This window comes from Geotrypetes seraphini, chromosome 2, assembly GCF_902459505.1.
Source record: "Geotrypetes seraphini chromosome 2, aGeoSer1.1, whole genome shotgun sequence".
NCBI lineage: Eukaryota > Metazoa > Chordata > Amphibia > Gymnophiona > Dermophiidae > Geotrypetes > Geotrypetes seraphini.
Genome location: NC_047085.1, coordinates 47,569,578 through 47,595,978, shown reverse-complemented (window position 1 = coordinate 47,595,978; position 26,401 = coordinate 47,569,578). Strand labels below are relative to the sequence as shown.

Here is a 26,401-nt window from a genome sequence, read left to right as displayed (position 1 = left end):
CTGAATTGTATCGAATCAAAAAAAAATTGATTCAATTGGCAAAATCAAACATTTTTTTGCCTGAATTGGACAGCTCTAGTCCCCACACCTTCTCACTAAAGCAAGCCAGCACCAGGTTCTAGATCTGGGACTTGCCCCAGCCTCCGATTCTTTGCTCCTGTAGCAAGTGCCTATAATGTCTAACCTGGGTGGTATAGACAGGCTGAATCTATAAATCTCTCAAGTGTCAGCTTCAAGCATAAGCAAATCAAGGGGCATTCCTTCAGCAAACATGGTCAATGGCAGGAGGGATTCCAAAGACAAATTTGGCACCAAATCTTCTTTGGGGGTGTAACTACTGCCACTAGCCCACCCCTTCAGAAAATCCAAGAGCTACCTTGGCTTCAAGTTTATTCAAGTTTTTGATAAAACGCTTATCCGAAGGTACAAAGCGTTGTACATAAAAAATTTAAAAATAACAAGGAGACAAACTGTAGACCAATTAGACATACATGACTAATATTAATTCTTGGGCTGACTAACATGCTTAAGCTACAGAAAACAATAGGAAAAGGGGGAGAACTACAATATTTAAAGACAAGGTACACAAAAGGGAAATACAAGAGGGAGTAGGGAAGGTGAAGAATTGCTAGGAAACTGTTAAGGTAAATATATATCATATTGTCAGTTAAAGGCATCTTTAAAAAGAAAACACTTTAAACTGCTTTTGAACTTTTGCAGATTTTGTTCAGATCTTAAGTATAGAGGAAGAGAGTTCCAGGCCATTGGGGCTTTCACTGAAAAGATAAAGGTACGACGAGTACCGATTATTTTCAAAGAGGGAACATTAAGAGTGCGCTGTGAAGATGATCTGAGGGCTCTCGGAGGGTCGTACGGAATCAAGAGTCTGTCTATGAAAGCTGGGGCGTTAGTTTGTATAGTTTTAAAAGTCAGAAGAGCAATTTTATATGTCATCCTATGTATAAAAGGCAACCAGTGGGCTTTTCGTAACAGTGGGGTTACGTGATCAAATTTATTAGATCCTGAAATAATCTTAATAGCTGTGTTTTGGATAAGTTGAAGACGTTTTATGTCTTTTAGGCATATCCCTTTTAATAAGGAATTGCAATAATCCACTAACATTCAGAAATTGAGCCCCTAACTAACTAGTGCCAGAAGGTCTACAATTTGTAACAGTTCCCTATTGAAGTTTCTTGGGTCAAGCAGTTGCCAACTATCATTGGATAGGAACTGATAGCTTAGGAACAGCCATAGGAAATATGCATACAGCATTATACAGCATATTTTCTCCAACTGTTACATACCTGTATATAACCCCAATGTGAATATCACACAACTTCATTTCCTGATGCTTTTTTTTAAAGGAGGTTAGACCAGCTCATGCCAACCACATCCTCCTCATGTCATGTCATGCAAGTTGCTCTTCAAAATAATTAAATTACAATTACTAGGTTAGATAATTATTTTCTTGCAATAATCATAAAGTAACTATAGTAACTAAGTACTAATAACTCAATACTGCTGAACACTGAGGGCAATTCTATAAATATGTGCTCTGGCAGTGCAATTGCAGGTGGGAGGGAAGGACATTCTGTAATGGCATCAGGACACCAATTCCATTATAGAATACTAGCACAAGTTAGCATCAGCATACCATAATGTAGATGAAGAGTTACATGAGCCATAGACTTGGTACAATTGCTGAAATAATTCTGTTTTCAACAGCTTACAAAATGACAAATATGACAAACCATCAAATAATTTGTCAAACAAAGGATTTCATAATGCAGGACCTACATAAGAAAAAGCTCTGCTTCTCAAGAGAGACAACTTTATGATACCTAGACCTGGCAAAGAAAACAGCTCTTTGCTAGAAGAGCATAGGGATCTCTGTTGACTATATCAACTTATTTGCTAAATATAATATAGATTTCAAGTGCCATGCTTTGAATACTATGCACAATAGCTTGAACTTAATGCATTGATCTATAGGTAACCAATGAAGTTTATATAGAAGTGGAGGGATAAGATCCGTTCTTTTGCTACCTATTAAAAGCCTCGCAGCAGTATTTTGAACCAACTGCAAATGATATACATTGGCCTGACTTAATCCTAGAGAGAGAGTATTACAGTAGACCATCCTACTTGATACGAAGGTATGTGTCAACTTTGTAAGGTTTTCTGTTCAAGGATTTGTTTTAGTTGATGCAACATTTGCAATTGGTAAAAGCTTATTTTTACAATGTAATTAATTTGAGGACTAAAGCTCAAACTAGACTCACAACGAACATCCAATACTGTTAATTCTGAGCAAAACTAAATCTTTGAACACTGGATATCAGGAAAGGCTCACGTGGAAACACTGAGGGCCAGATATAAGTTGCCTACATTAGGCTGCTCGCACTGGCCTGGCTCCCCTCTGAAATCATTTCCGGGTTGCGGGGCCAGGAAGTGACATCAGAGGGAAAGCTAATGCTGTCACGAGCAGCAAACCGGAGAAGCTGCTCATGCTGGTAAAGATTTAACAAGGTGCAGGGTGGGGAGGGGAAGGGAGGGTGTGAGTGTGGGGTAAGGAAGAAGGAGCAGGGTGGGAGCGCAGAAGGAGCAGGGAGGGAGGCATCTCCTACCTTTGCTATGCCACTGGTTAGGATGCCTAGTGACGCATAAGTCGAGGCATTCTCCAATGCCTAATGCGCCTATATGAAAAGCAGGCATGGTTAGGGGCGGAGAATAGGTGTAGTTGACTTAGGTGTCGCTAGGCATCTGAATTAGGTGCCTATAAATTAGGCCAAGTAAAACTTGGCCTTAAGCACTGGTACCTACCTCCAGGATGTCTAGGCGCCGCTAGGCGGGATTCCTATAAATGGTGTCTAGCGGTTGATTGACAACTGCTAGATGCCATGTATAGAATCCAACCCTTAGGCACTATCCTACAAATATTTATGTATCTTTAAAATGCTTCCAGATAAATTTGACTAATCTTAACATGCTAATGTAATTTGAAAGCCTTTTATTGTAACATCGCCATCTGTATACAGTCTCTTCCTCTGTAAACCGCTTGTGGTATTGCGGTAGAAAAAAAATTAAGTTGTTATTATGAAGTGTGTTTTTGCATGGATCCAATGTTTCCGTCCTGTTTCAGCACCTTGCATCCAGTGGAATGCTTTTCCATGCTGAGGTTTTCAGAAGTAGCGTATAATATTGGGCACCATATATACAATTCCCCCACACATGTGCACTTTTCAACTTGTTTAAGTTCAATTGCAAGCAAGTTGTTTACACTGGTCCTAAACTAAACTAAACTAAGCCTTAGGTTTATATACCGCATCTTCTCCACTGAAGTGGAGCTCGACACGGTTTACAGAGTTTAAAAAAAATATGGGAAGAGAGAAGAGAAAGAGTTTACAAAGCATAAAAAGAGGGGATGTAATCAGGAGAAGAGATTATTATATGCTAGAGAAAAGCCAGGTTTTCAGTTGTTTTCGGAATAGTTGGAGGGAGTCCAGGTTCCGCAGTGGGACAGTGAGGTCGTTCCAGAGGCCGGTGATTTTGGAGAGGAGGGATCTACCCAGTTTACCTGCGTAGAGGATGCCATGTAGAGAGGGGAAGGATAGTTTATGTCTGTGGGCAGATCTGGTGGTAGTTGGTGTCGGGGCGAGGAAGGATAGAGGGATTAGGGGCGGAAGGATGCCGTGAATGATCCTGAAAGCCAGGCAGGAGCATTTGAAATGAATTCTGGAAAGTACTGGGAGCCAGTGAAGATTGGTAAGTAGAGGGGAGACGTGGTCATATTTGCGTTTAGCAAAAATCAGCTCTCTGAGGTACCCTCAGAAATGTTTAAAGAGGGGTCCTTTTTTTTTCTAAACCCCGCTGGTGCTAGGTCTATACGTTTTCAAAAGGGGAAAAATGTCCACAGAAGTGATTTACAGCCAAAATGGCTTGGAATGCAATAAATTAAGCAATTCCATTTCCCCCCCCCCCAGTTTTGCACACTGTAAAGACGCTAGATAAACCACACACGATGAAAGAAATGGTTTTACAACTGCTGAATCAACAGAACTAAGGAGCCCTTTTACAAAGCTGTGTTAGGTGCTAACGCGTGCCTAACGCAGCTTAAAATAGCGTACTATGGGACGCGCTCAGTCATCCTGCAGTAATTGCCAAATTAGCACATCTAAATCACGGGGGCATGTTAGGGCGGAATGGGACGCCAGTTCAGCGCAGCCCTTTCATTGCTGCCACTTAAGATCCACCATTTCAGCGTGACCCTTTCATCGTGGGACTATTCAGTGTGGCCCTTTCATCGGTGGGTCAGTTCAACGGATGTCAGGTCAAAAGTGCACCGGGACAAAGGCGCGCCCAGACAATTGAGCGCAGCGCGGAGGTGCGCACTGTAGAAAATTACTGTTTTTATGGCTCCGACGGGGGGGAGCGTGGGGGGGATCCCCCCACTTTACTTAATAGAGATCGCGCCGCGTTGTGGGGGGTTGTAACCCCCCACATTTTACTGAAAACTTCACTTTTTCCCTGTTTTTAGGGAAAAAGTTAAGTTTACAGTAAAATGTGGAGGGTTACAACCCCCCAAAACCCCCACAACGCCGGTGTGGTCTCTATTAAGTAAACTGGGGGGGCTCCCCAACAAAACCCCCCGTCGGAGCCCCTAAAAACTGTAATTTTCTTTGGCGTGCGCCTCTGTCTTGCGCTCAGTTGTCAGCGCGCGCCTTTGTCTTTCGCGGGGTTGTTTATGAACCGTTCAACGTGGTCCTTCACAGAAATACAACACATGCTGGATCGTCTGATTTTGGAGGGCTCTGGGGAGGCTTTGCCCCCCCCTCCCATGCATTAAATGCTAGATCAAGATGGAGTTCTGATGGAGGGGGGTGTGTGTAGGGGGGGGGCACTGCCTACACTACTTGCGCCACATGCTGGATTGAGGTGGAGTGCTGATCGTGGAGGGCATTGTCCCCCCCCCACCACCACCTGAGCTACATGCTGCATTGTGAATCCCAGCACGATGTTGCAGAACACAGTGGAGCAGATGGGGGACCAGAGTGTTTTTCAGGTACAGAAGCGGGAGTCTAAGATCGGGAGGGGAGCTCAGGACAGGCACGCAGCCCTACAGGCTGAAAATCCAGTTGTCAGAGAAAAAGTATCACACGCTGGAGTTGAAATGTTTTTGATAGTCTGTAAAGATCCGTGTTGAACTCATCCCGCAAAAAAAGGGCCGCAGGGAAAGGCCTGCGCTGAACCAGCGGCTCTTACACAGCTGCGATGAATCGTCCTAGACCCTGTCAGGGAACAAAGAGCAATTCCTGCACGAGTTGTGCCGGTGTGGTTGGTTTTGGGCTTGGTATATTTAGAGAGAGTACATAATTCTGCTTTTTTTTTTTTCTATTTTTAATCAGCTTGTCTTTTCAGATGGGGAAAGTGTGTAGACAGCTGTGACCCTGTCACAAACACGGGTTTACATCTGTGTATGGCCAGCACAGGATATCGGAAAGGTTTATTAAGCATCTGTGCACACACATTGCATGCCACAATGAGCAGTGGAGGCACAGTTCAATTACCAAAGCCTCTGTCCCTTTTCCAGCAAAAATGTCCATAATCATTATGTAATATATACAATAGAAGTGTATCTCAAACTGTGTGCCAAGGAATATTAGTGTGGCTCCTGAGATTTCAGGTGTGCCGCGGTGCCGACGCCGACTACCTCCTGGCGAGAGGCACGTCCTGCAGGCAATCAGTGGGCGCCAGCACCTATCTTTCTCTCTGGCTTTCTTCCCGTCTGGCACCGGCGTCTCAGGGCCCGCCTGGAGTGCCTTCACACACACAGACATCGACGTGATGATGTCACGCATGCGCGTGATGTCATCATGGCGATATCCACGCACTTCCAGGTGCCTCGAGCCACGGCCACTACCTTTAGTGTGCCGCGGCTCGAGAAAGTTTGCGGGACACTGTACAATAGGAAACATGGAAGATGCTCTCATGTCAGCAAACTAACTAGAGCAGGGGTGTCAAAATCCCTTCTCGAGGGCCTCAATCCAGTCGGGTTTTCAGGATTTCCCCAATATGCATGAGATCTTTTAGCATACAATGAAAGCAGTGCATGCAAATAGATCTCATACATATTCATTGGGGAAATCCTGAAAACCCGACTGGATCGTGACCCTCAAGGAGGGACTTTGACACCCCTGGACTAGAATAATATAGTTAATTCATTTCTCTACTGTGCTGTTTTCAGTTACCACTCCTCACCCCCACCACCTACGTTTTAAAAAAAAAAAATGTAATTCCTTTAAACCTCCTTTATTTTCTCTGAGTTTCTAATATTTCACTTGAAATCACAACTGGACTAGAAAACCAAAAGAGCTTTATTTATTTAGAAGATCTTTTATACCACTTCATTGATCACAAAATTAATTTTGGACAAAACTGTCCTGCTACCCTCAGTTTCTTTTCTGTAGTTACCTTAGACGTTTCTGGATCTGTCTGCGGTCTCTTGGGGGTTTTAGAGTCAGGCACCTTCGGAGTGTTTTCATGGTTAACTAGGGCAGAATCCACTCCTTCGCTTTCAAGGAGCAGGTCAACACCTTCTGTGCAGGCACGGTGATCGATGTTATTTGAATTCCGATTGCGGTGAACAGCTGCAGGGGTAAATAATACACAAAATATTAATAACAACAATAACAGTATGGTCAATATTCAGATGCCAGAGGTCAGTGTTTTATTTAATGCTGACCATCACCAGATAACCCCCCCCCCCTTTTTTACAAAACCGCAAAAGCGGTTTTTAGCGCAGGCTGGCGCACTGAATGCTCTACGCTGCTCCCGATACTCATAGAGTTCTACAAGCATCGGGAGCAGCGCAGAGTATTCAGCGTGCCTGTGTGCACTAAAAACCACCTTTGCGGTTTTGTAAAAGTGTGTGTGTGGGGGAGTATACCCGGATATTCATTGCTGGGTCCTATCTTGGCATGGACTGAATATCCAGGTCTTTGGTGGTAGCAACTGGAAGTTATGTAGGTACAGCGAATATTTGGTGCCATACCTACATAGTTAGGACTGCTTTTTCTGCGGTTCGCTATGCCTGCTTAGCTATGCAGACATTGGCATTGATGCCGTGATCCTATAAAAGATGCCCAACTTATTTTTTTTTAATCAACAAATTGAAAGTGCCATTTAAAAAAAAAAAATTAATTGTGCCATTAAAAAAACCAATTAAAAACAATTAATTTTTTGGTAGACGCTTACCATTTTGGGTCTAGGATGATTCAGCATTGCTGTTTCAGCGCTGAATCAACCCCGATGAATCTTGCTGCACCTGGATGTCAGCTCAGGAGCGTCATAGCAGCACTTGACCTCATTTGGTGGGTCCCAAAACTAAAGATGCTCCCCTTGCTCTTCCCTTGTCGCTCAAGTGTCCTCCCGCCACCGCCACAAACCTCTTGAAAAGTTCACCGGTGTGAGCAGTACCTTCCTCCTCCTGCTCACACTGACTTTGGCTCGCCTCTGACACGAGGTGCTGGTCCAATGAATAGAAAGCAACGTCAGAAAGAAGCCAAGGCCAGCAATATGGTGTTGGTTCCTTTCAAGAGGATGTGGTGGCTTGTGAACCCGTGCTGCTGTTGATATATGATGACATAAAGGATTTCAGATGGTTGAGATTTGAAAACCTGATGCAGATACAGCTCCTGAAGACGCTTGAATAGCGAAACGTGGTACTGCGTTGGGCTGGCTGGTTACCGTTTGGAATAAAAACAGAGAAGGCATTTTACCAACTTTATCTTGTTATATCCATGACAGGAGTTTTCATCCAAGGAGAGCAAAAAGTAACAAAAAGAGCTGAAAATCATCATGAAATACTGTTCTGTTGAGAAGGACTTTAAAAGACTCTAGGTTTTCTACTATTGCTGTAAAAGCTTTAGTGGTTTAATAGTTTTATTGTCTACATGTGTAGTGTGGATCCATTTAATCGCATTGTATGTGAAGTGTTGATAATGATGTTTTGATATAATAAATATTTATTCAGGCAAAGCTTCTATTTTTGTGCAGCGAGTATAAATCATATAGGGAGGAAGCTTTTTTATATTAGCCCAGTGAAGTGGAGTTGCTGAACTTTTCAAGAGGTTTGCGGGGGGGGGGGGGGAGGGAGGGTGGCAGAGGAGAAGAAGCACCGATGCCCCCAGCAAGATGGCCCCTGGGAGGGGGCGGTCCACACGCACCCGCTCCCCCTTACTACGCCACTGGGGAAAGAGAGGAGGAGAGGCACCTACAGTGACATGGAGAAGTGGAGAGGACGATTGAGCGCAGCCGATTCAGCGTGGCCATGATGAAACGGCCTGAGCTGAAACAACCGCGATGCACTGTCCCATTCTGTACCACTTCGAGGTAGGCATCTACGTCAAGGCACCTACTGGCGTGGTAGGTCAGGGGTCAGGGTCAGGGGCGGATTCAGGGTGGCGTTTGGGCGTAGATGGAGCTAGGCGCACTCATTTAGGCCTTCAAAGCCCTGGCCTGAATGAAGCGCGTCTAGGATTTTCACGCCAAGCAGTGCCTAAGAATGCTTAGGTACCAGTAGGCATGATTCTACAAACGGCACCTAGCAGTTGATTGACAACTGCACCGAACGATGCCTAGGATCACCTATTCCGAGACCAAGACCCTTAATGCCCCTTTTCTATCCTCCTTCTCCCCCCCTTCTGATCTACTCCCCTCCCCCGTCTCCCTCCTCTCCCCCCTACTTCTCTCCTTGCTGTTCGCAACTCTACGATCAATTTGATATGTAACCACTTGTAATCTCTGTCTAACTAATGTGAACCGCCTAGAACTCTTTGGGGTATGGCGGTATACAAAAATAAAGTTATTATTATTATTATTATAGGAGTTAAGACACCATTTACAGAATCAGGACCTGAATGTTACCGGTGCCCACATAATTCCTGGCTCCATCCAGACTGATAAACAGTAGTAGTGGTTCATATCACGAAGGGCCCAGAGTTTCTGCAGGACAGGCTAACACATAAAGGGAGTAATTCTCTACAGCAGTGTCTCTCCAACTTTTTTAGTTCCGGCACACTAAACGGAGCAAATGTGTTGGTTTTTTTTTTGCGGCACATTATAACTGAAATTATAAAATTGTAAAACAAATAAAAATATAAATTTCAGAGCGTTTTATTGAAAGTTCTTTAAACTATGTATGGGTAATTGTAAAATGGTGAAAATAAAGTAGATAGAATTGCTAATCAATGTGATGGATGAGCTTGTTTTTGAGTGGTCTGACTCAGCAGCGGCAATTCTTATGCAAATTAACTCAAAACGCAGCTTGATAGTCAGACAGAAACATAGAAACATGATGGCAGATAAAGGCCAATGGCCCATCTAGTCTGCCCATCTGCAGCATCCACTATCTCCTCCTCTCCCTATTGGCTAAAGCTCTTTACACCTTGCATTGTGATGTCATAGATATAGTGGCATTAGAAAAGGTTCAAAGAAGAGCGACCAAGATGGTAAAGGGGATGGAACTCCTCTCGTATGAGGAAAGACCAAAACAGTTAGGGCTCTTCAGCTTGGAAAAACGACGGCTGAGGGGAGATATGATTGAAGTCTACAAAATCCTGGAGTGGAGTAGAACGGGTACAAGTGGATCGATTTTTCACTGCGTCAAAAATTACAAAGACTAGCGGACACTCCGCAGTAATCATTATCTCTTTCTCTCTCTGAGAGATCCCAGGTGCCTATCCCAGGCCCCCTTGAATTCAGACACAGTCTCTATAAAAAAATAGAAACATGCATTTCATCATCCATCATCTGCAGTCGTTCTCTTTTTTTAAAATTTAATCTCTCCAATCCCAGAATACCAGTCCCTTGGTATTCACTCCCAGTCAATGGGTGCTGCCAAAGGTTCAGATTTTCAGGATACCTGTAATGAATATGCATGAGAGAGGTTTGCCTGATTACTCCCTCTATCAAACACAAATCTCATTCATGCATATTCGTTACATTTATCCTACATAAGAACATAACAGCCATACTGGGTCAGACCAAAGATCCTGTTGCCCAACAGTGGCCATTCCAGGTCACAAATACCTGGCAAAAACCCAAATAGCAACATTCCATGCTACCGGTCCCGGGGCAAGCAGTGGCTTCCCCCATATCTGTCTGAATAGCAGACTTTAGATTTTTCCTCCAGGAACGTGTCCAAACCTTTCTTAAAACCAGCTATACTAACTGCTGTAACCACATCCTCTGGCAAGTTCCAGAGGTCAACTATTCTTCAAGAAAAAAATGTTCTCCTATTTGTTTTAAAAGTATTTCCATGTAGTTTCATCGAGTGCCCCTTGGTTTTTGTACTTTTTGAAAGGATGAAAAATCCTGCTGGCAGTCCTCAGAGGCTGAGAAAGTAAGATCCAATGTAGAAGAAAGCAAAGAAGCAGAATGTACGAATACAACCAGTCTTTATTACTATTTCTGGCTCTCAGGTTTAAACCAGTTCACCCGATATGGCCATGGGCCTACTCAATGGAAATCATTGCTTAGTGCAGGGGTAGGCAATTCTGGTCCTCGAGAGCCAGAGCCAGGTCAGGATATCCACAATGAATATGTATGAGATGGATTTGCATTCACTGCCTCCTTGAGATGTAAATCTAGCTCATGCATATTTATTGTGGATATCCTGAAAACCTGACCTGGCTCCGGCTCTCGAGGATCAGAATTGCCTACCCCTGGCCTAGTGCTTTGAGGATGATTTCTTCCAATAAAGATTTTAGACAAGAATTGAAAACATGGTCTTTCATAAATGGTCTTTGTTAAGTGCATGATTAATTTATAATATGACTTTAGATCAGGGGTCTCAAAGTCCCTCCTTGAGGGCCGCAGTCCAGTTGGGTTTTCAGGATTTCCCCAATGAATATGCATGAGATCTATGTGCATGCACTGCTTTCAATGCATCTTCATTGGGGAAATCCTGAAAACCCGACTGGATTGCGGCCCTCAAGGAGGGACTATGAGATCCCTGATTTTAGATGCATTTATATTGCTATTTTTCTGGATTTTTTGAAATGTCTATGCTATATTATGATTGTAATTGCCTTTTGCTGGAAGGTTGGTTATTAAAGTGGAATGTAAATTAAACGTTTCACCACAATGGCTGCCTCAGTGTCGATGGATACAAGCTAGTGTAAAATTCTGAGCCTCAAACTGGTAAAAACTGTGACTCTAGCCTGAGTATATTAAAAAGCAGTGAGTCACTGCTTGCAATACCCAGGTTAGAGTTACAGCACTTTTAGTAAAACATGGCCATGTCGAGCAAACTACTTTAAAGCTAGGAGCCAGAAATGGTAATACAGACTGGTTTTCTCAAGGACTTGCAAGAGAATACCACTGTTCTGTTCCATCTGTTATTACTATTGCTACATATGTCCCAGTCTCTGTCCCATCCTTGCAAGCTCTGTCCTCATTTGCACAAGCCTCAAACACTTATGATTTTAAAGTGTTTGAGGCTTGTGCAGATGAGGGCAGTGCTTTCAGGAATGGGGCAGGGACAGGGATAGAACTCACAGGGATGGAGATAGAGAAATCCCGCAGGGACGGGGACAAATTTGTCCCCATGTCATCTCTAGACTGTAGCCACCTACCGGATAATTTTTTAGTTGGTTTTTAATGGCATTTTTAATTATCAGCGATGATTAAAACAATTAAAAAAATTAAGTTAGGCACCCAGATTGGTTAGGTGCTCCGATCTAGGTGACTTTCATAGAATCGGGGCCTCAGTGCACTGCTAATCGTAGTGCGGCTTTGTGAAAGGAGCCCAAAGAGTCAATTAATAAATTACTACTTTTTTCTTGTGAACCAATATACCATAAATTTTGCTCTATAAGACGCACCCAACCATAAGATGCAGCCACTTGTAGAGGAGGAAAACTCAAGAAAAAAAAATTCCACTGCCCTGCCCTATACCCCCTCTGGTGGTGTAGTGGTAGGACGGGACAGGGTCTTATAGAGTGAAAAACCCGTAGGCAGTCCTCCTGGTACCTTTTTTTAATCTGTTGCCCCCCCCCCCCCCCCGCTGGTATCTTTAAATCCCTCCCTCGCTAGACGGCTGTCTCATCTTATTTTGCGGCCAGCAGTGCACAGGTCAGGAGCAAACTTTCTGCACTTCTGCCTGGCCCCGCACCACTTTCTGAACGGATGCCGTCTGAGTACTGCAATCGTGTGTTAGCCCGGAAGGAGAATTTCTTGCCTTCGATTCACAATTTTTGATCATTTCATACTACAACGATGTTCTCTGCATGACTCTCTCTCTATATATGTGATACATCAGATATCCTGGACCCCTGAGGAAGGAGTGTTTCTCCGAAACATGGACCATGTTGGGTCCATATTCCATATACCGTATTTGCCGGCGTATAAGACGACTGGGCGTATAAGACGACCTCCCAACTTTTAGTTAAAATATAGAGTTTTGTGTTATACTCGCCGTATAAGACTACCCCTTCTTCCGCACACCTTCTCTACCGCCCCGGGTGCAGCACAGCCGGCCAGGTTCCCTTACTTTTGTGGCACTTCCCCGACCGACCGACAACAGCCCCGGTCCGACAAACCTCCCTGCCCTTAACCGCGAATCTAAATTACCTTCTTACAGCTGCTGTAAGAAGGTATTTAGATTCGCGGCTACAGGGCAGGGAGGATTGTCGGACCCGGGCTGTTATCGGTCGGTCGGGGAAGTGCCACAAAAGTAAGGGAACCTGGCCGGCTGTGCTGCAACCGGGGCGGGGCGGCCGCCCCTCTCTCTTGGTAGCCACTCGAACCGCGAGGCTACTCTCCTTCTCCTTATCTGCCCTGCCTGCAGCACAGAGCCGAACGGAAGTCTTCCCGACGTCAGCGCTGACGTCGGGAAGACTTCCGTTCGGCTCTGTGCTGCAAGCAGAGAAGGTAGTAAGGGCATGTAAAACAGTACCCGGCGTATAAGACGACCCCCGACTTTGGGGAGGATTTTAAGGTACTGAAAAGTCGTCTTATACGCCGGAAAATACGGTATATATATAAAAGCCGTTTTTTATGGATTACAATTTTGTATAGACTTTTTATAAAGATTCTTGCACCTTATACATTCTGCTCTGCAGGTCTTTCTTTGTTTTTGGTGTTTGCCTTTTACTGCAGATATGCTGGATTTTTCCTTCTTTTGCCAATAATGTTTACACTCATATATTAGGATTGAGATATCAAAATACAACTATGAGGAACTGTGTCAAAGCTTTTGACACGGTTCTTCATAGGAGGCTCTTGAACAAACTTGACGGTCTGAAGTTAGGACCCAAAGTGGTGAATTGGATTAGAAACTGGTTGACGGACAGATGCCAGAGGGTGGTGGTTAATGGAATTCGCTTGGAGGAAGGAGGAAGGAAAGGTGAGTAGTGGAGTCCCTCAAGGATCGGTGCTGGGGCTGATCATGTTCAATGTTTGTGAGCGGCATTGCTAAAGGGTTAGAAGGAAAGGTTTGCCTCTTTGCAGATGATGCCAAAGATTTGTAACAGAGTAGACCCTAAAGAGGGAGTGGAAATATGAAAAAGGATCTGCAAAAGTTAGAGGAATGGTCTAATATCTGGCAACTAAAATTCAATGCAAAGAAGTGCAGAGTAATGCATTTGGGGATTAGAAATTGGAAGAAGCTGTATGTGCTGGGAGGTGAGAAGCTGATAAGCACGGATGGGGAGATGGACCTTGGGGGTGATAGTGTCCGAAGATCTAAAGGCAAAGAAACAGTGTGACAAGGTGGTGGCTATTGCTAGTAGGATGCTAGAGAGGCGTAACAGTAGAAAAAAGAAGGTGTTGTACAGGTCATTGGTGAGGCCCACTTGGAATATTGTATTCAATTTTGGAGACCGTATCTGGTAAAGGACATATGAAGACTTGAAGCGGTCCAGAGAAAGGCAACGAAAATGGTCGGGGGTTTGTACCAAAAGACATATGAGAAGAGACTGGAAGCCCCAGAGGAAAGCAGGGAGAGATGAGATGTGATTCAGACGTTCAAAAACTTGAAAAGTATTAACGTAGAACAAAATCTTTTCCAGAGAAAGGAAAATGGTAAAACCAGAGGGAATAATCTGAGGTTGAGGGGTGGTAGACTCAAGAGTAATGTTAGGAAATTCTTCTTTATGGAGAGGGTGGTTGATGCCTGGAATGAGCTCCTGAGAGAGGTAGTGGAGAAGAAAACGGTGACAGAGGTAAAAAAAAAACCAAACAAACCCAAACATGGGATAAACACAGAGGATCTCTAATCAGAAAATAATGGTAAATATTGAAGAACGAAGGCCAGTGTACTGGGCAGACTTGCACGGTCTGTGTCCTGTATATGGCCATTCAGTTGAGGAAGGGCTGGGATGGTTTAGATGGGCTGGAGTGAACTTTGACAGAGACTCCAGCAGATGGAATCTATGCACAGTACCAGGGAGAGTTTTGGGTTTTTGGCCCAGAAATATCTACGAAAAAGAACATTTTAGATTAAATCATTAAATTATAGAGAGTATATGTTTGGGCAGACTGGATGGACCATTCGGGTCTTTATCTGCCGCCATTTACTATATTAAGTTTCAAATTTAATATGGTTTTGATTAATCGCTTAATCATAATTCTAAGCGATGTACATAATACTAAAATTACAAAATTTAGGGAACAATACAACACATAACAAGAACTGAATTTTGCATGACTAATAACAAACTTAACAAACCCATAAACAAAGGGAAAGGAAGGGAAAAGAACTACAAGTTATTTGATAGTAAGTAAGACATTCAGGGGAAATACATAAGGAAAGGAGAAGTCTGTATACTTAAGTAAAGCTATACAGTAAAGTTAAAATCAGGCCAGTAAACTGGCTTGCTAATTATCAAAGGCATCCTTAAAAAGGAAGCTTTTTAATTTGCTCTTAAATTTTTCCAAGTTGCTTTCTTCCCTCAAGTAAATAGGGAGCGAATTCCATGTTTGAGGGGCTGTGATAGAAAAAATAAATTGCCGTTTTGTATTGATAATTTTAAGAGAAGGTTTTTCTGCTTTTATTATTATTACTAGCTTTATAGCCCATTACATTAACGGGTGCTAGAATATACGTGTGTGTCTGTCTTTATTTCTTTCTCTCTCTGTCTCCTTAGCCGCTTTTTCCTGTCCATTCTCCCTTCTTTTTACCTCCCCTGTGTCTTTTACCTCCCCTGTGTGTGATTTTTTTTTTCTGTGTCTCTCTCTCCTTTTATTTTTTTCTTTCTTTCAATCTTTCTCTATTGCTCCTTGTCTTTAAGGGTTTTTGTTTCCTGTGTGTGTCTCTCTCTGTTTGTATATGGAGGTGTCATATGTCACCTATTTTTTTTTTTTTGTAGTAACTGAAATTTCACAGAGTAAGTTTTTTTTTTTTGTTTTTTTTAATGTATATTACCAGCATTCCCTCCCTCTCCATTCCCCCCCCCCCACTACTTTCCTGTGCAGCAGCAGCAGCATTTCCCCTACCCCCCCTACCCTTTTTCCCTTCCCGCGGTCTGGTTGGCTCCCTTAGTCCCTTTCCGCCCCCCCTTCCTTTCCCTTCCCGCGGTCCCGACAAACCTGATACACCAGCAGCGTCTGCAGCACTGTACACACGCTGCTTCGGAGCCTTCTACTGCCCTGATTTGCTCTGTACTGCCCTGATTTGCTCTGCTTCTGTGCCAGAGTAAATCAGGGCAGTAGAAGGCCCCGAAGCAGTGTGTGTACAGTGCTGCTGGAGTCGGGACCGCGGGAAGGTTTCTAGAGAGTAGCTGAACAGGTCACCGGCAGTCAATGAAGGCCTGCTGTCCTCAGGGGCAGAGCCGCGGCAGGAGCTTGAATTTACAGTTTACAGTCGGGCAGCTGTCCTCGCGCTCCATCCCGTGCGCGTAGGCTGCCTCTGCCCTCGGGTGCGCTCGGCGGCGATGCTTGTGGCAGCCGTTGTGAAGGGGCGGCGTGGTGCGGTCTGTATTGTGAGGTGGAGAGCAGGGAAGGGCGCGCATGCGCACTTGTCTTGCCACATCCTGACAGAAAAGGGATCAGGGAACACGCGAGGCAAGTGCGCATGCGCGGCTAGCATTTTATTATTTAAGATTTTGCATTTACTCTCTCTAGACATAAGCTTGTGGCTTTCTGCCCACTGTTTTCTTTCTTTGGGATGTTTGAGCTTCTATGCCTTTATGGTTTGTGTATGGTAACTGCCATTTTTGTTATGTTTACTTTGCCATATTTATTACAAAATCTGGAATTTAAAAAAAAAAGTGACTCAAAGGTTGATTCAAAACAAAAGAAACTTGGAACATTTGATTTGTGCTGTGTAATGAAGTCAATCAAATACAGAATGCCTATATTTGCACCATAAAGCATTGCTTTCTTCACCAAATATCTCATCACTGTGAAATTGTGTTTACAGCAAGTCTTGAAAGTTTGATTTAATTAATGTGGTGTCGGGGTCCCAAGAGCAAAAATCAATTTAGAGTGACAGCACTCATGACCCTGGTTCAAACAGTAGAATTTGGGTTTACAGGGAGAATCGCAAAATAGGAAGGCCAAGCAATTGAGCGAGTTGTCAAACTGTCAAGCACTACAGCACTTCTATATGTTCTTTATCCATTAAGGTTTTTTAAAAAACAAGTCTGTATAGCTGACACCTGCTTATCGGTGAGCAGGTATCTCTTACGACTTGAGAAGAGACTGAGAAATTTCAAAATGACAATGACCACTACAAAATGTTTTAGTTCTCTCATTGTTACTGGAATGTGTTAAGCCATTTCCAGGCATTTGCTCTGACCCCTGTTAAAAAGTCAAAAATGAACAAGCATACTGAAAGTGCATTATACATACTGACCATATTTGTTTGCTCGGAACCGGCAGTGGCGTGCAGTCAGTCCAGAGAAGGTAAAAGTGAATCTTTTGAAAAAGATAATGTTTTACAAGTAGCTTTCTTTAAAAAGATAAGTAACTTTAGGCTTTTTACTTTTTTTAGCGTTGCTAATGAGTCATTAGCCCTGATGCAGCGGGAATGTAATTTTATCCCGCGAAACGCAGGCCTCGTCAGAAGATTGAAAATATTAAGCAACGGCCTTGCAGCCTGTTTTACAAAGCCGCGCGGCAACAGCCCCAAAGTCCTTTAAATCTCCATGGACTTCGGGGCCGTTACCGTGCAGCAGCTGCTAGTGCGGCTTTGTAAAACAGGCCCTTGGTTTCAAAATGAGCTAAAAGCTAAGTACTTTAAGTTTTGAGAAGCATTGAAGTATTTATAGCACAAAAGCACTTTGATTATACAATAACCCGGATGCTAAAATAATTGCTAATGACGACTCTTCTACTCCCTTTGCCTTACATAGAGGTACAAGACAGGGGTGTCCGATGTCCCCATTGCTTTTCAATCTAGCCTTGGATCTTTTGTTATCTGCCATCAGACAATCTCCTAATATCAAAGGTATTACTATTGCTAGCATTGAATTCAAAATATCAGCTTATGCCGATGATGTCTTATTGTACCTATCAGACCCCCGAGGCCTCTTTAACATCACTGGTACAACTGATTTCCACCTTCTCCACAATCTCTGGGTACAAGGTTAATTGGGATAAAACTGAACTCATGCCTCTTAATTCAGCTTTTATCCCATTTACCGTCACTTTGCAACTTTTCACCTGGATTACCTCCTGCATAAAATACCTTGGATTATCCTTTCACAGGGACATCAAATCAACTCTACACATGCTCTCCTCCCAACTATTATCCAAAATTACTGTGTGGTCTTCGTGATAAGGCGTATGGGGACAGACTTAAAGATCCCAATATGTATACTTTGGAGGAAAGGTGGGAGAGGGGAGATATGATAGAGACATTTAAATACCTATGCAATGAAAATGAACACGAGTCGAGCCTCCTTCATTTGAAAGGAAGCTGCAATGATATGACATAGGATGGTAAGAGGCGATAGGCTCCAGAGTAATCTGAGGAAATACTTTTTTACGGAAAGGGTGGTAGATGTATGGAACAGTCTCCCGGAAGAGATGGTGGCGGCAGAGACTGTGTCTGAATTCACAAGGACCTGGGATAGTCATGTGGGATCTCTCAGAGAGATAAAGAGATACTGGTTACTGCGGATGGGCAGACTAGATGGGCCATTTGGCCTTTATCTGCCATCATGAATCTATAAGTCCTGTAACCCAGCGATGTAGTAAGGGGGGACAGTTCACCCTGGATGCCGTCTTGGTGGGGACGCTGGCACCTCTCCTCCTCCCCTATGCTTCTTCCCACTCCTCCTCCGCTGTATGCGCACCTTCAATTCACCCCACCTACCTCTAGCCCTTCGCCAACTTGCTCCTCACATCAACTTTGGCGTTCCCTCTGATGTCACTTCCGAGTCCCACAACTAGAAAGTGACATCGGGAAGAGAGCCCAACACTGGCACAAGCAGCAAGTTAGAGATGTTGCTCATGCCGGGGAAGTTGAACAGGTATTGAGGAAGCAAAACGGAATACACGTGGCAGGAGGGTGGGGCGGAGAAGAGGGTGAGAGGGGCACCTTCCTCCCTCGCTACGTCACTGTTTTCACCATAACCTTTTAAAAGAATGTTTTTTTTCTTAGATATATAGACAGTGCATACTGGCAAAAAAAAGTAGACTATAAGAACATAAGAATAGTCTTTCTGGGTCTTTCTGTACTTAAAATTCTAGGCTATCCTTCAGGGGTAGGATGATCACTGAGAGACTCACTCCATAACAACTTAGCCACTTAATTTGTGAAAAGGTATTGCTTTCAGTTCTGGTCGCCTTATCTCAAAAAAGATATAGCGGCACAAAAAAAAAGTTCAAACAAGAGCGAACAAAAGACGAAAAAGGGGATGTAACTCCTCTCGTATGAGGAATGCCTAAAAAGGTTAGGGCACACTCGAAGTTATAGGGTAATACTTTTAAAACCAATAGAAGGAAATATGTTTTCACTCAGAGAACAGTTAAGCTCTGGAACGCGTTGCCTGAGGATGTGGTAAGAGCGGTTAATGTAGCTGGTTTCAAAAAGGGTTTGTACAAGTTCCTGGAGGAAAAGTCTGTTGAGACAGACATGGGACTGTAGCATGAAACGCTGCTACTATTTGGGTTTTTGCCAGGTACTTGCGACTTGCATTTGCCTCCACGAAGACCGGATACTGGGCTAGATGGACCATTGGTCTGACCTAGTAAGGCTATTATGTTCTTTTGGGGTGTAGAGCCTGGACTGTTTCATTAATACATGAATCAATTTTTGCAGGCTACTGAAAAGGTGCTGGTTCTCCGTACCCTCAAACACCCCCTGGAAAAAAAGCTGAGGGCTCCTTTTATGAAGCCGCAGTAGCGGCTTCAGCGCGCACGACTTTTCATCACGCGCTAGCCAAAAAAAACTACCGCCTGCTCATGTAAAAAGGAGTCCTTAGATATAAAAATCAATATTCAAATTTAGTATTATGCTCAGTATCAGGTAACTTTGGACCTGCAATCTGATAACTATATGACCTTGTTGGTTCCTCTCTGTCAGATTTAACTTTAATGACCACAAGATAACATCACCTCTGTTGGCACATCATTAATCACCATTTAGCAGAATAACTTAAGAGTAGTGAAAAGTTTCTCCAATGACATCAGGATGACTTTTTCACTGAAGTAAGGTTACCTCTTCATGTTTCTCCAGGTTGAACTGAAAGACTGCATTATAAAAAAAAAAAAAAACCCAACAACCTTGTACCTGGAATGTGTAAAATTTCAGGAGGTGAAAAAGTGAAACAATCCAGCCCAAATTACTGGGAGATCAGCTAAGAACATTGCAGAGGACTGAAACAGCTATTGAAAAGCACTTAAACATCATGGAATACGATGCAAGCTATCAACCTGCAATCCTCGCACTTTCAAACAGCTTTGTAATCATATGGTGGGCTCAGAAAGATCTCGAAAAAAAGGATGCAAGAAAAATTCCCTCCTCTGAGCTAGTCTCTCGGAACCAGTGTATGCCAAAATCTACATTCCAGGAGGTGCGGGTTTTCCAGAAATAGTTTATACACACTCCATTTAGGTTGATAAAGGTTTGGGGGCACTAAGACAGCTTAGAGCCATTCGAGATTTCTTGGATGAGAAATCACTGCACACATTAACTCATGCCTTTGTATTATCAAAGTTAGATTTTGGTAATTTAGTATATGCAGGCATTGAGTCAGGACAGTTGAAGCACTTACAAACAGTGCAAAATACTGCAATTAGATTTTTAGGCCGGGCATATATTTGTGATCACGTGACACCTTTGCATTTAAAATTCCATTGGTTACCAATGGAATTTAGGATCAAATTTAAGATCCTAGTGTTGGCACATAGAGCATTATTTCAGCTACAGCTTTCATATCGTTCTAACCTGGTGCTATTTTACGCCCCAAGGCGTCTATTACGATCTCTGAATGATAATAGGTTGCATTTTCTCCATTTTCTTTCCAGTTGTCTACATTGTCTTTTGAGTTGGAGTAGTTCGTTGTCGAACCATTTGTCTGATTTTCTGTGGATTTTGGTTTTAGGTTTTTCTGGGGCTAGTTCATCTAGGGTGGCCCTACTTAGCAGGTTCCATTTTGAGATGAAGTCTTTAGATGTGTAGTGTTGGATTAAGGTATCTGTTTTTGTCCAGAATACTGTGGGATCTATATATTTACGTGAGAGGAAGATAGTCTGTTGAGTAGTCGGAGTGTATTTGTTACAGGACCAATTGATTTCGAAGGAGTAGGTGTAGTGATCAGACCAAAGGGAACGGTTCCATTTTCCGTTTAAGGTTTGAACTTCTGGGTGTGAGGTCTATTGGGACATGTATGCTACGATGTCCAGCTGGTGTCCTTTTTCATGTGTAGTTTGAGGATCTAAGATTTTATATGTTAGGACTTCTAGATATGCTAGTACGGTTTCAGCATTTTTGCAGGAATGGTTTTCAAGGTGAAGGTTGAGGTCTTCTAGAAGGAGGTTGTATGTAGTTGCTAGGGAGTTTCGATAGATAAATTCTTCAAATATTGGCTTAGCTGTGCTCCAGTTACTTGGGGTTATGTAGCATAGTATGCATGTGAGTGTTCCTTTAAGTGATGTGCTTGAGAGTTGACAGGCAAGTAAATCCATGTATTGGTCTGTTATTTTGTCTAGTAGGTGTATGTTTAATGTGTCTCTGGCTATGATGGCAATTCCTCCTCCTCTCTTATTTTCTCTGCATACCAGTGTCATTTTGTGGCTTTTTGGATAGACTTCAGTTATTCTGGGGTCTGTATCAGAGGTGAGCCAGGTCTCTGTGAGGAAAAGGCAATCAAGGTTATCTTCTTCTATCCAGTTTTTTATGAGTTCTGTTTTAGGGCCAATGGTTCTTATGTTCATATAGGCGCATTTGAGAGGGATGTATTCTATTGGTGAGTTGCTCGTTGTTTTCAGATATATGAGTGAACTTTGGTGGGGTAGTATTGTGGTATTGTATGGATTTGTTGGTTTTCTAGTTGTTAATTTTGGGGAGGGTTGATATGTGAAGGGCCAATAGTATGAGTTTCTGTTTAATATGAGATGCCAGCTTGGGTGGGTAATTCCTCTGGAGTATGCTATGATGGGTATTGGATATATGTTGTGTGCAGTTGTTTTCCAGTCTGTTAGGAGCAGGAGTATCAGAAGGATTGCTTGTGTATAACTTAAAAAGTATGGTTCTCATGGTGGTGCAAGATGCGAAGCTCATTGTACCTGACATATCTAATAGGGTAGTCGTTCCTCACATTTCAAAGGCACATCTTGCATCAGCTAGAGATTGTGCACTCTTTTATTTAGTTTGCGATTATGGAATAACCTGCCCATAGATTTGAGAAAAGAAGAATCATATATAAACTTTAAAAGACATTACTATTACTGATTTATTGATTAATTAATAGAAAGGTGGGTTGGATAAAATATACTGTATGTATATATTTATAAGATGGATGTGCATTTTGTGCTTTATTTTATGCTTTATTCTCTGTTAATATGTTACGTTTTTCGGAAAATCAATAATAAAAAAAAAATATATATATATATATAATTTTTTTTAAAGACATTTAAAGGCTTTCTCAACTTAGAACAGAGCCTGGGATTGTGATCTATGTTTATGTAATGATTAATTTTGTAATGTAAAATTTTTAGCTGCATGTATAAATTATGGTTCATTGAGATTTGAGTGTTTTATTATTTTGCCGTTAGAATTGTTATTATTGAGATGTTGTTTGTTATATCTTTTTGTTATATCTTCTGAAAATTTTTTTTTAATTTTGTTCTTAACCTTTCCTTTTCTATTTTGAAATGGAGTTCTTTCTTGATGAATGTGAATTATACATTGTAAACCGCTTGGATCCTTTTAGGCTGGTGTGCAGTATATAAAGGTTTCAATAAACATAGGGCTCCTTTTATCAAGGCGCGCTACGGGGGTTAGTGCGTCGGACATTTCATCACACGCTAACCCCCGCGGCAGCCTAAAATCCTAATGCCTCATCAATGGAGGCGGTAGGTACTAGCGCGGCAGGCGGTTTAAGGTGCGGTATTCCGTGCGTTAAACCGCTACCGCGCCTTTGTAAAAGGACCCCATAGTGCATCTTAGTGTGTGCTAAATATTAGCGCACGCTAAATGCTAACGCATCCATAGGATATAATGGACTTGCTAGCAAGTGCTAGCATTTAGTGCATGCTAAGACACTCTAGCGCGCCTCAGTAAAAGGACCTCTTAGTTTGTCCATATTTCTCTTGTTGTTAAATCTTTAGTATTCTCACAACTTAATTACTTTATATACTAGTTTATCTGTAAAATTCTTTTATAGAGTTCAACTAATGCAGAACACTGCCACTTGACTGATATTTAGGAAATCAAGATACAATCACGTAACTCAGTTGTTGATACATCTCCACTGGCTGCCTTTTAGAGCTTGAGAATAGTTTAAGATATGCTGTTTAGTTTGTAAGTCTTTGGAAGGGTGTTTGTCTTCTATAAAATTAATGGGGTTTAATAATGTGTGTCAAATTGTTAAACATTTGCTTTTGTGCTTTCCTTCTGTAAAGAGTTTGAACCTGGTCTTTCCAGAAGTTTTCATTTTTGTTATCAGTTCACATAGATGTGAAATTTGTTGCCTATTGAAATCCACTATTACGGCTTCTTTATTTGCCTTTTCGGAAACTGCTAAAAGCGTACTCTTTAAGAAAATTTTCACTATCTTCAGATTATAAATTATCTGTTGTCACTATCTAAAGATTATAAAGGCGATGGGCTCAGGTGTTATCTAAGGAAATTGTTTTTGATGGAAAGGGTAGTAGATGAGTGGAACAGTCTCCCGGAAGAGGTAGTGGAGACAGAGGCCCTGATTCTGTAAACTGCGCCTAGTTTTAGGCGTTGTTTAGACATCCACGTGGCGCAAGTTGCAATGAGCGTTACATGGGCGTTGGGTAGCCGTTCGATACCCGTTCCCAAAAAATCACATTTTTTTCTGATGTAGATGCCAGATAGACGTCCCTACGATGTTAATTATATATAAAAATGTGTTTTTTACTGATTTATCATTATTTCAGGATTGTAAGCTGACTTGGGTGCCAGAATTTAGGGGACACCAGTCACTTATTGGCACCTACTGTAAGTCCATTTTAGGTGCCGCTAGGCATGATTCTATAAATGGTGCCTAACTTAAGATTGACAGGTGCTATGTGCCGCATCCCTCTGCACTTTTGTCTTAGGTGTCTTTTATAGAATCGGGGCCAAAGTGCTGAAGAACAACATTTAATGCCACAGTTGGTTTTAATCTTTAAGCATGGACAAATATTTTGATGAACTGAAGTAGCCAGTTTTCATTACCACAGTGTTTACTCCTTGTGGAATTCAGCACAAAAAAAATCCAAAATTCTTGCAAATAAGTCAAAATTCTGCACTCAAAATTTGCAAATTCTTCAAGTTTGTCAAAATTTAAACACATTTTTGCTAATTAATATCCATATTCCATTTAAGTGCAGCACAACAAAGAAAAATGGGGAGACCCAATAATCCACAGTGAAAACAATCCACCGATGAAAACAAAAACAAAAAACAGTGTATACAGATGTTCTGGAGATAATTTATTATACATTGACATATAAAAACATGAAAATGCAATTAAAAATGTACAATGATAAAAAATCCAACCGGACCACAGTTTTTTGTTTTTGTTTCCATATTCCATTTAAAACATTCAAAATAAAATGCTTTTTTTCCTCTCTTTGTTGTCTGGCCATTTTATTTTTCCATCATATTGGTTCCAGTTTTTCTTTTCTGCTTTCCTGTCTGCTAATTCTCCTTCAAGCAGCTGCAGTCCATTTGTGTTTTCTCCTCTCTCCTGTCCATTCCTTCATTACACCTGCCTCTGTATATTGATCATTCCTTTTTAGCTCTTTTCTGCCTCACTTACCCTTCTCCTCCTCCTCTTTTTCACTTTTCAACTATCAAATTTCCATTTTCACTCCCTTTCCCCATCTCATTTCTTCTTCAGTCCTCCATTCCCTTTCATCTTCAACATACTCCTCAATACCATATTTCTACCCTCTGTCATCATTATCTTCTCATACATTTCCTTGCCACCCCCTCTTCCCCTCCTAATCTCTTAAATAGGGTTCCACCATTCTTAGCATCTTCCTTCCTCCGCCCTTCTATTTATTTATTCAGTTTTCTATACCATTCTCTCATGGAACTCAGAACGGTTTACATGAATTTATTCAGGTACTCAAGCCTTTTTCCCTTGAGCCCTACCTTGGATCTGCACTGCTGCTCCCACTCCTCCTACAGCATCAGCTGCAATACTGCCATCACCCCCTTCCTTCTAGTGTAGGCTCAATGGGAAGGAAAGGCATCCGACTTTCTTTTTGCCCAGCTTGGTTGTAACCCCAAATTCAGACTTTGCAACCTAATTTGTGTATAGGCATTGTTTGGAGGGGGGGGGGGCATGGGGAAGGAGAGGAAACATTCCCCTAATAATTATGGTACTAATCTGAATTGGTTCCCCTCTAACCACCTCTCTTTGTCCAGCAGCAGTATAGAACACTGTTGACAGCACTGGGGGTGCCTCGGGGGCCTGCTCCTCCCACACTTTGGAAGTCAGTGGGGGGTGCTCCTGACACCTATACCAGCACTTCAACACATGCTCAGTTCAGGTCAGAAAGCACTCAACAGGTTACAGTTGAAAGCTCTTCAGGTTAAAACCAGCATTTGTGAAGCAGTTGGAACAAAGTCCTTAGGATGTTGGACTGTTGACGTAGTTACCAACGAAAGAAGTTAGAAGCTGCAAAGATATCTCACATATTGGGACATGGAGGGTGTGAAGCATGAACCAAGGAAAGCCAGGCATGATCAAGAATAAAATGGAATGCATTCAACTTGACCTGTTGGGTACTCTGAATATGAAGAAAGACAAAAAAAAAAAAGAAATGATGCTGCATTTCTAATTAAGAAGCAGGCAAGAACCGTAATGCAGGCATGTAGGCATTTATGAGGAAAGTCCATTAACATCTATTATTTAGGAATGTGTGCAGACAAAATATGCAGAAGAGGATCAGTTTTATGAACAAGTCCAAACTGAAAATAACAGAACATGCAAACAAGATGTACTCGTGCTCGTGGATGAATGGGATGCAAAAGTTGGAAACTAAGAAGGCCAAGTGGTTGGCGAATATGGGCCTCAGAAAAGAAGCTGGAGAATGACTGATAAAATTCTGCAAGACCCAATCTGCTCATTTCAAACACTTTCCTAGAGCATCTCCAAAAGTGATTGTACACAAGGACTTTGCCCAAAGGATTGTACAAAAATCAGGCTGGCTATATCTGTGGAAGTCAGTAATGGAAAAGCTCAATAACAAAGGCAAAACCTGGAGCTGACTGTGGTACATAAGAGCATAAGAGCATAACAATAGCCTTACTGGGTCAGCCCAATGGTCCATCTTGCCCAGTATCTTGTCTTCATGGAGGCCAATCCAAGTCACAAGTACCTGGGCAAAAACCCAAATAGCAGCAGTATTCCATACTACCCATACAGGACAAGCAGTGGCTTCCCCCATGTCTGTCTCAACAGCACACTATGGACTTTTCCTCCAGGAATTTGTCCAAACCTTTTTAAAACTAGCTGCATTAACTGCTCTTACCACATCCTCTGCAGTTGACAAAAGAGGCAACTGACAATAAAATATTTCCTCTTATTGGTTTTAAAAGTATTTCCTCTGTAACTTCATTGAGTGTCCTCTAGACTTTATAAATCTTGATGCAGTAAAAAAATAAATAAATCGATCCACATGTACCCGTTCTACTCAACTCAGGTTTTGTACACTTCAATCATATCTCCCCTCAGCTCTTTTCCAAGCTGAAGAGCCCTAACCT

The 26,401-nt window shown here is 42.3% G+C and overlaps 1 protein-coding gene across 6 annotated transcripts in view; it reads right to left on the bottom strand.

The window, feature by feature from the left end:
- The window catches only part of SAMD12 (sterile alpha motif domain containing 12), a 655,615-nt gene that overhangs the window by 606,818 nt on the left and 22,396 nt on the right, over positions 1–26,401 (bottom strand). For all 6 annotated transcript variants that reach the window (XR_004538408.1, XR_004538407.1, XR_004538411.1 and 3 more), the window contains one exon: positions 6,472–6,647. Coding sequence is in view for 1 of the 6 variants with exons in the window: in XM_033934397.1 (XP_033790288.1) it covers positions 6,472–6,647 (176 nt within the window). In the remaining 5 variants the exon portion in view is untranslated. The remainder of the gene's footprint in view (positions 1–6,471; positions 6,648–26,401) is intronic.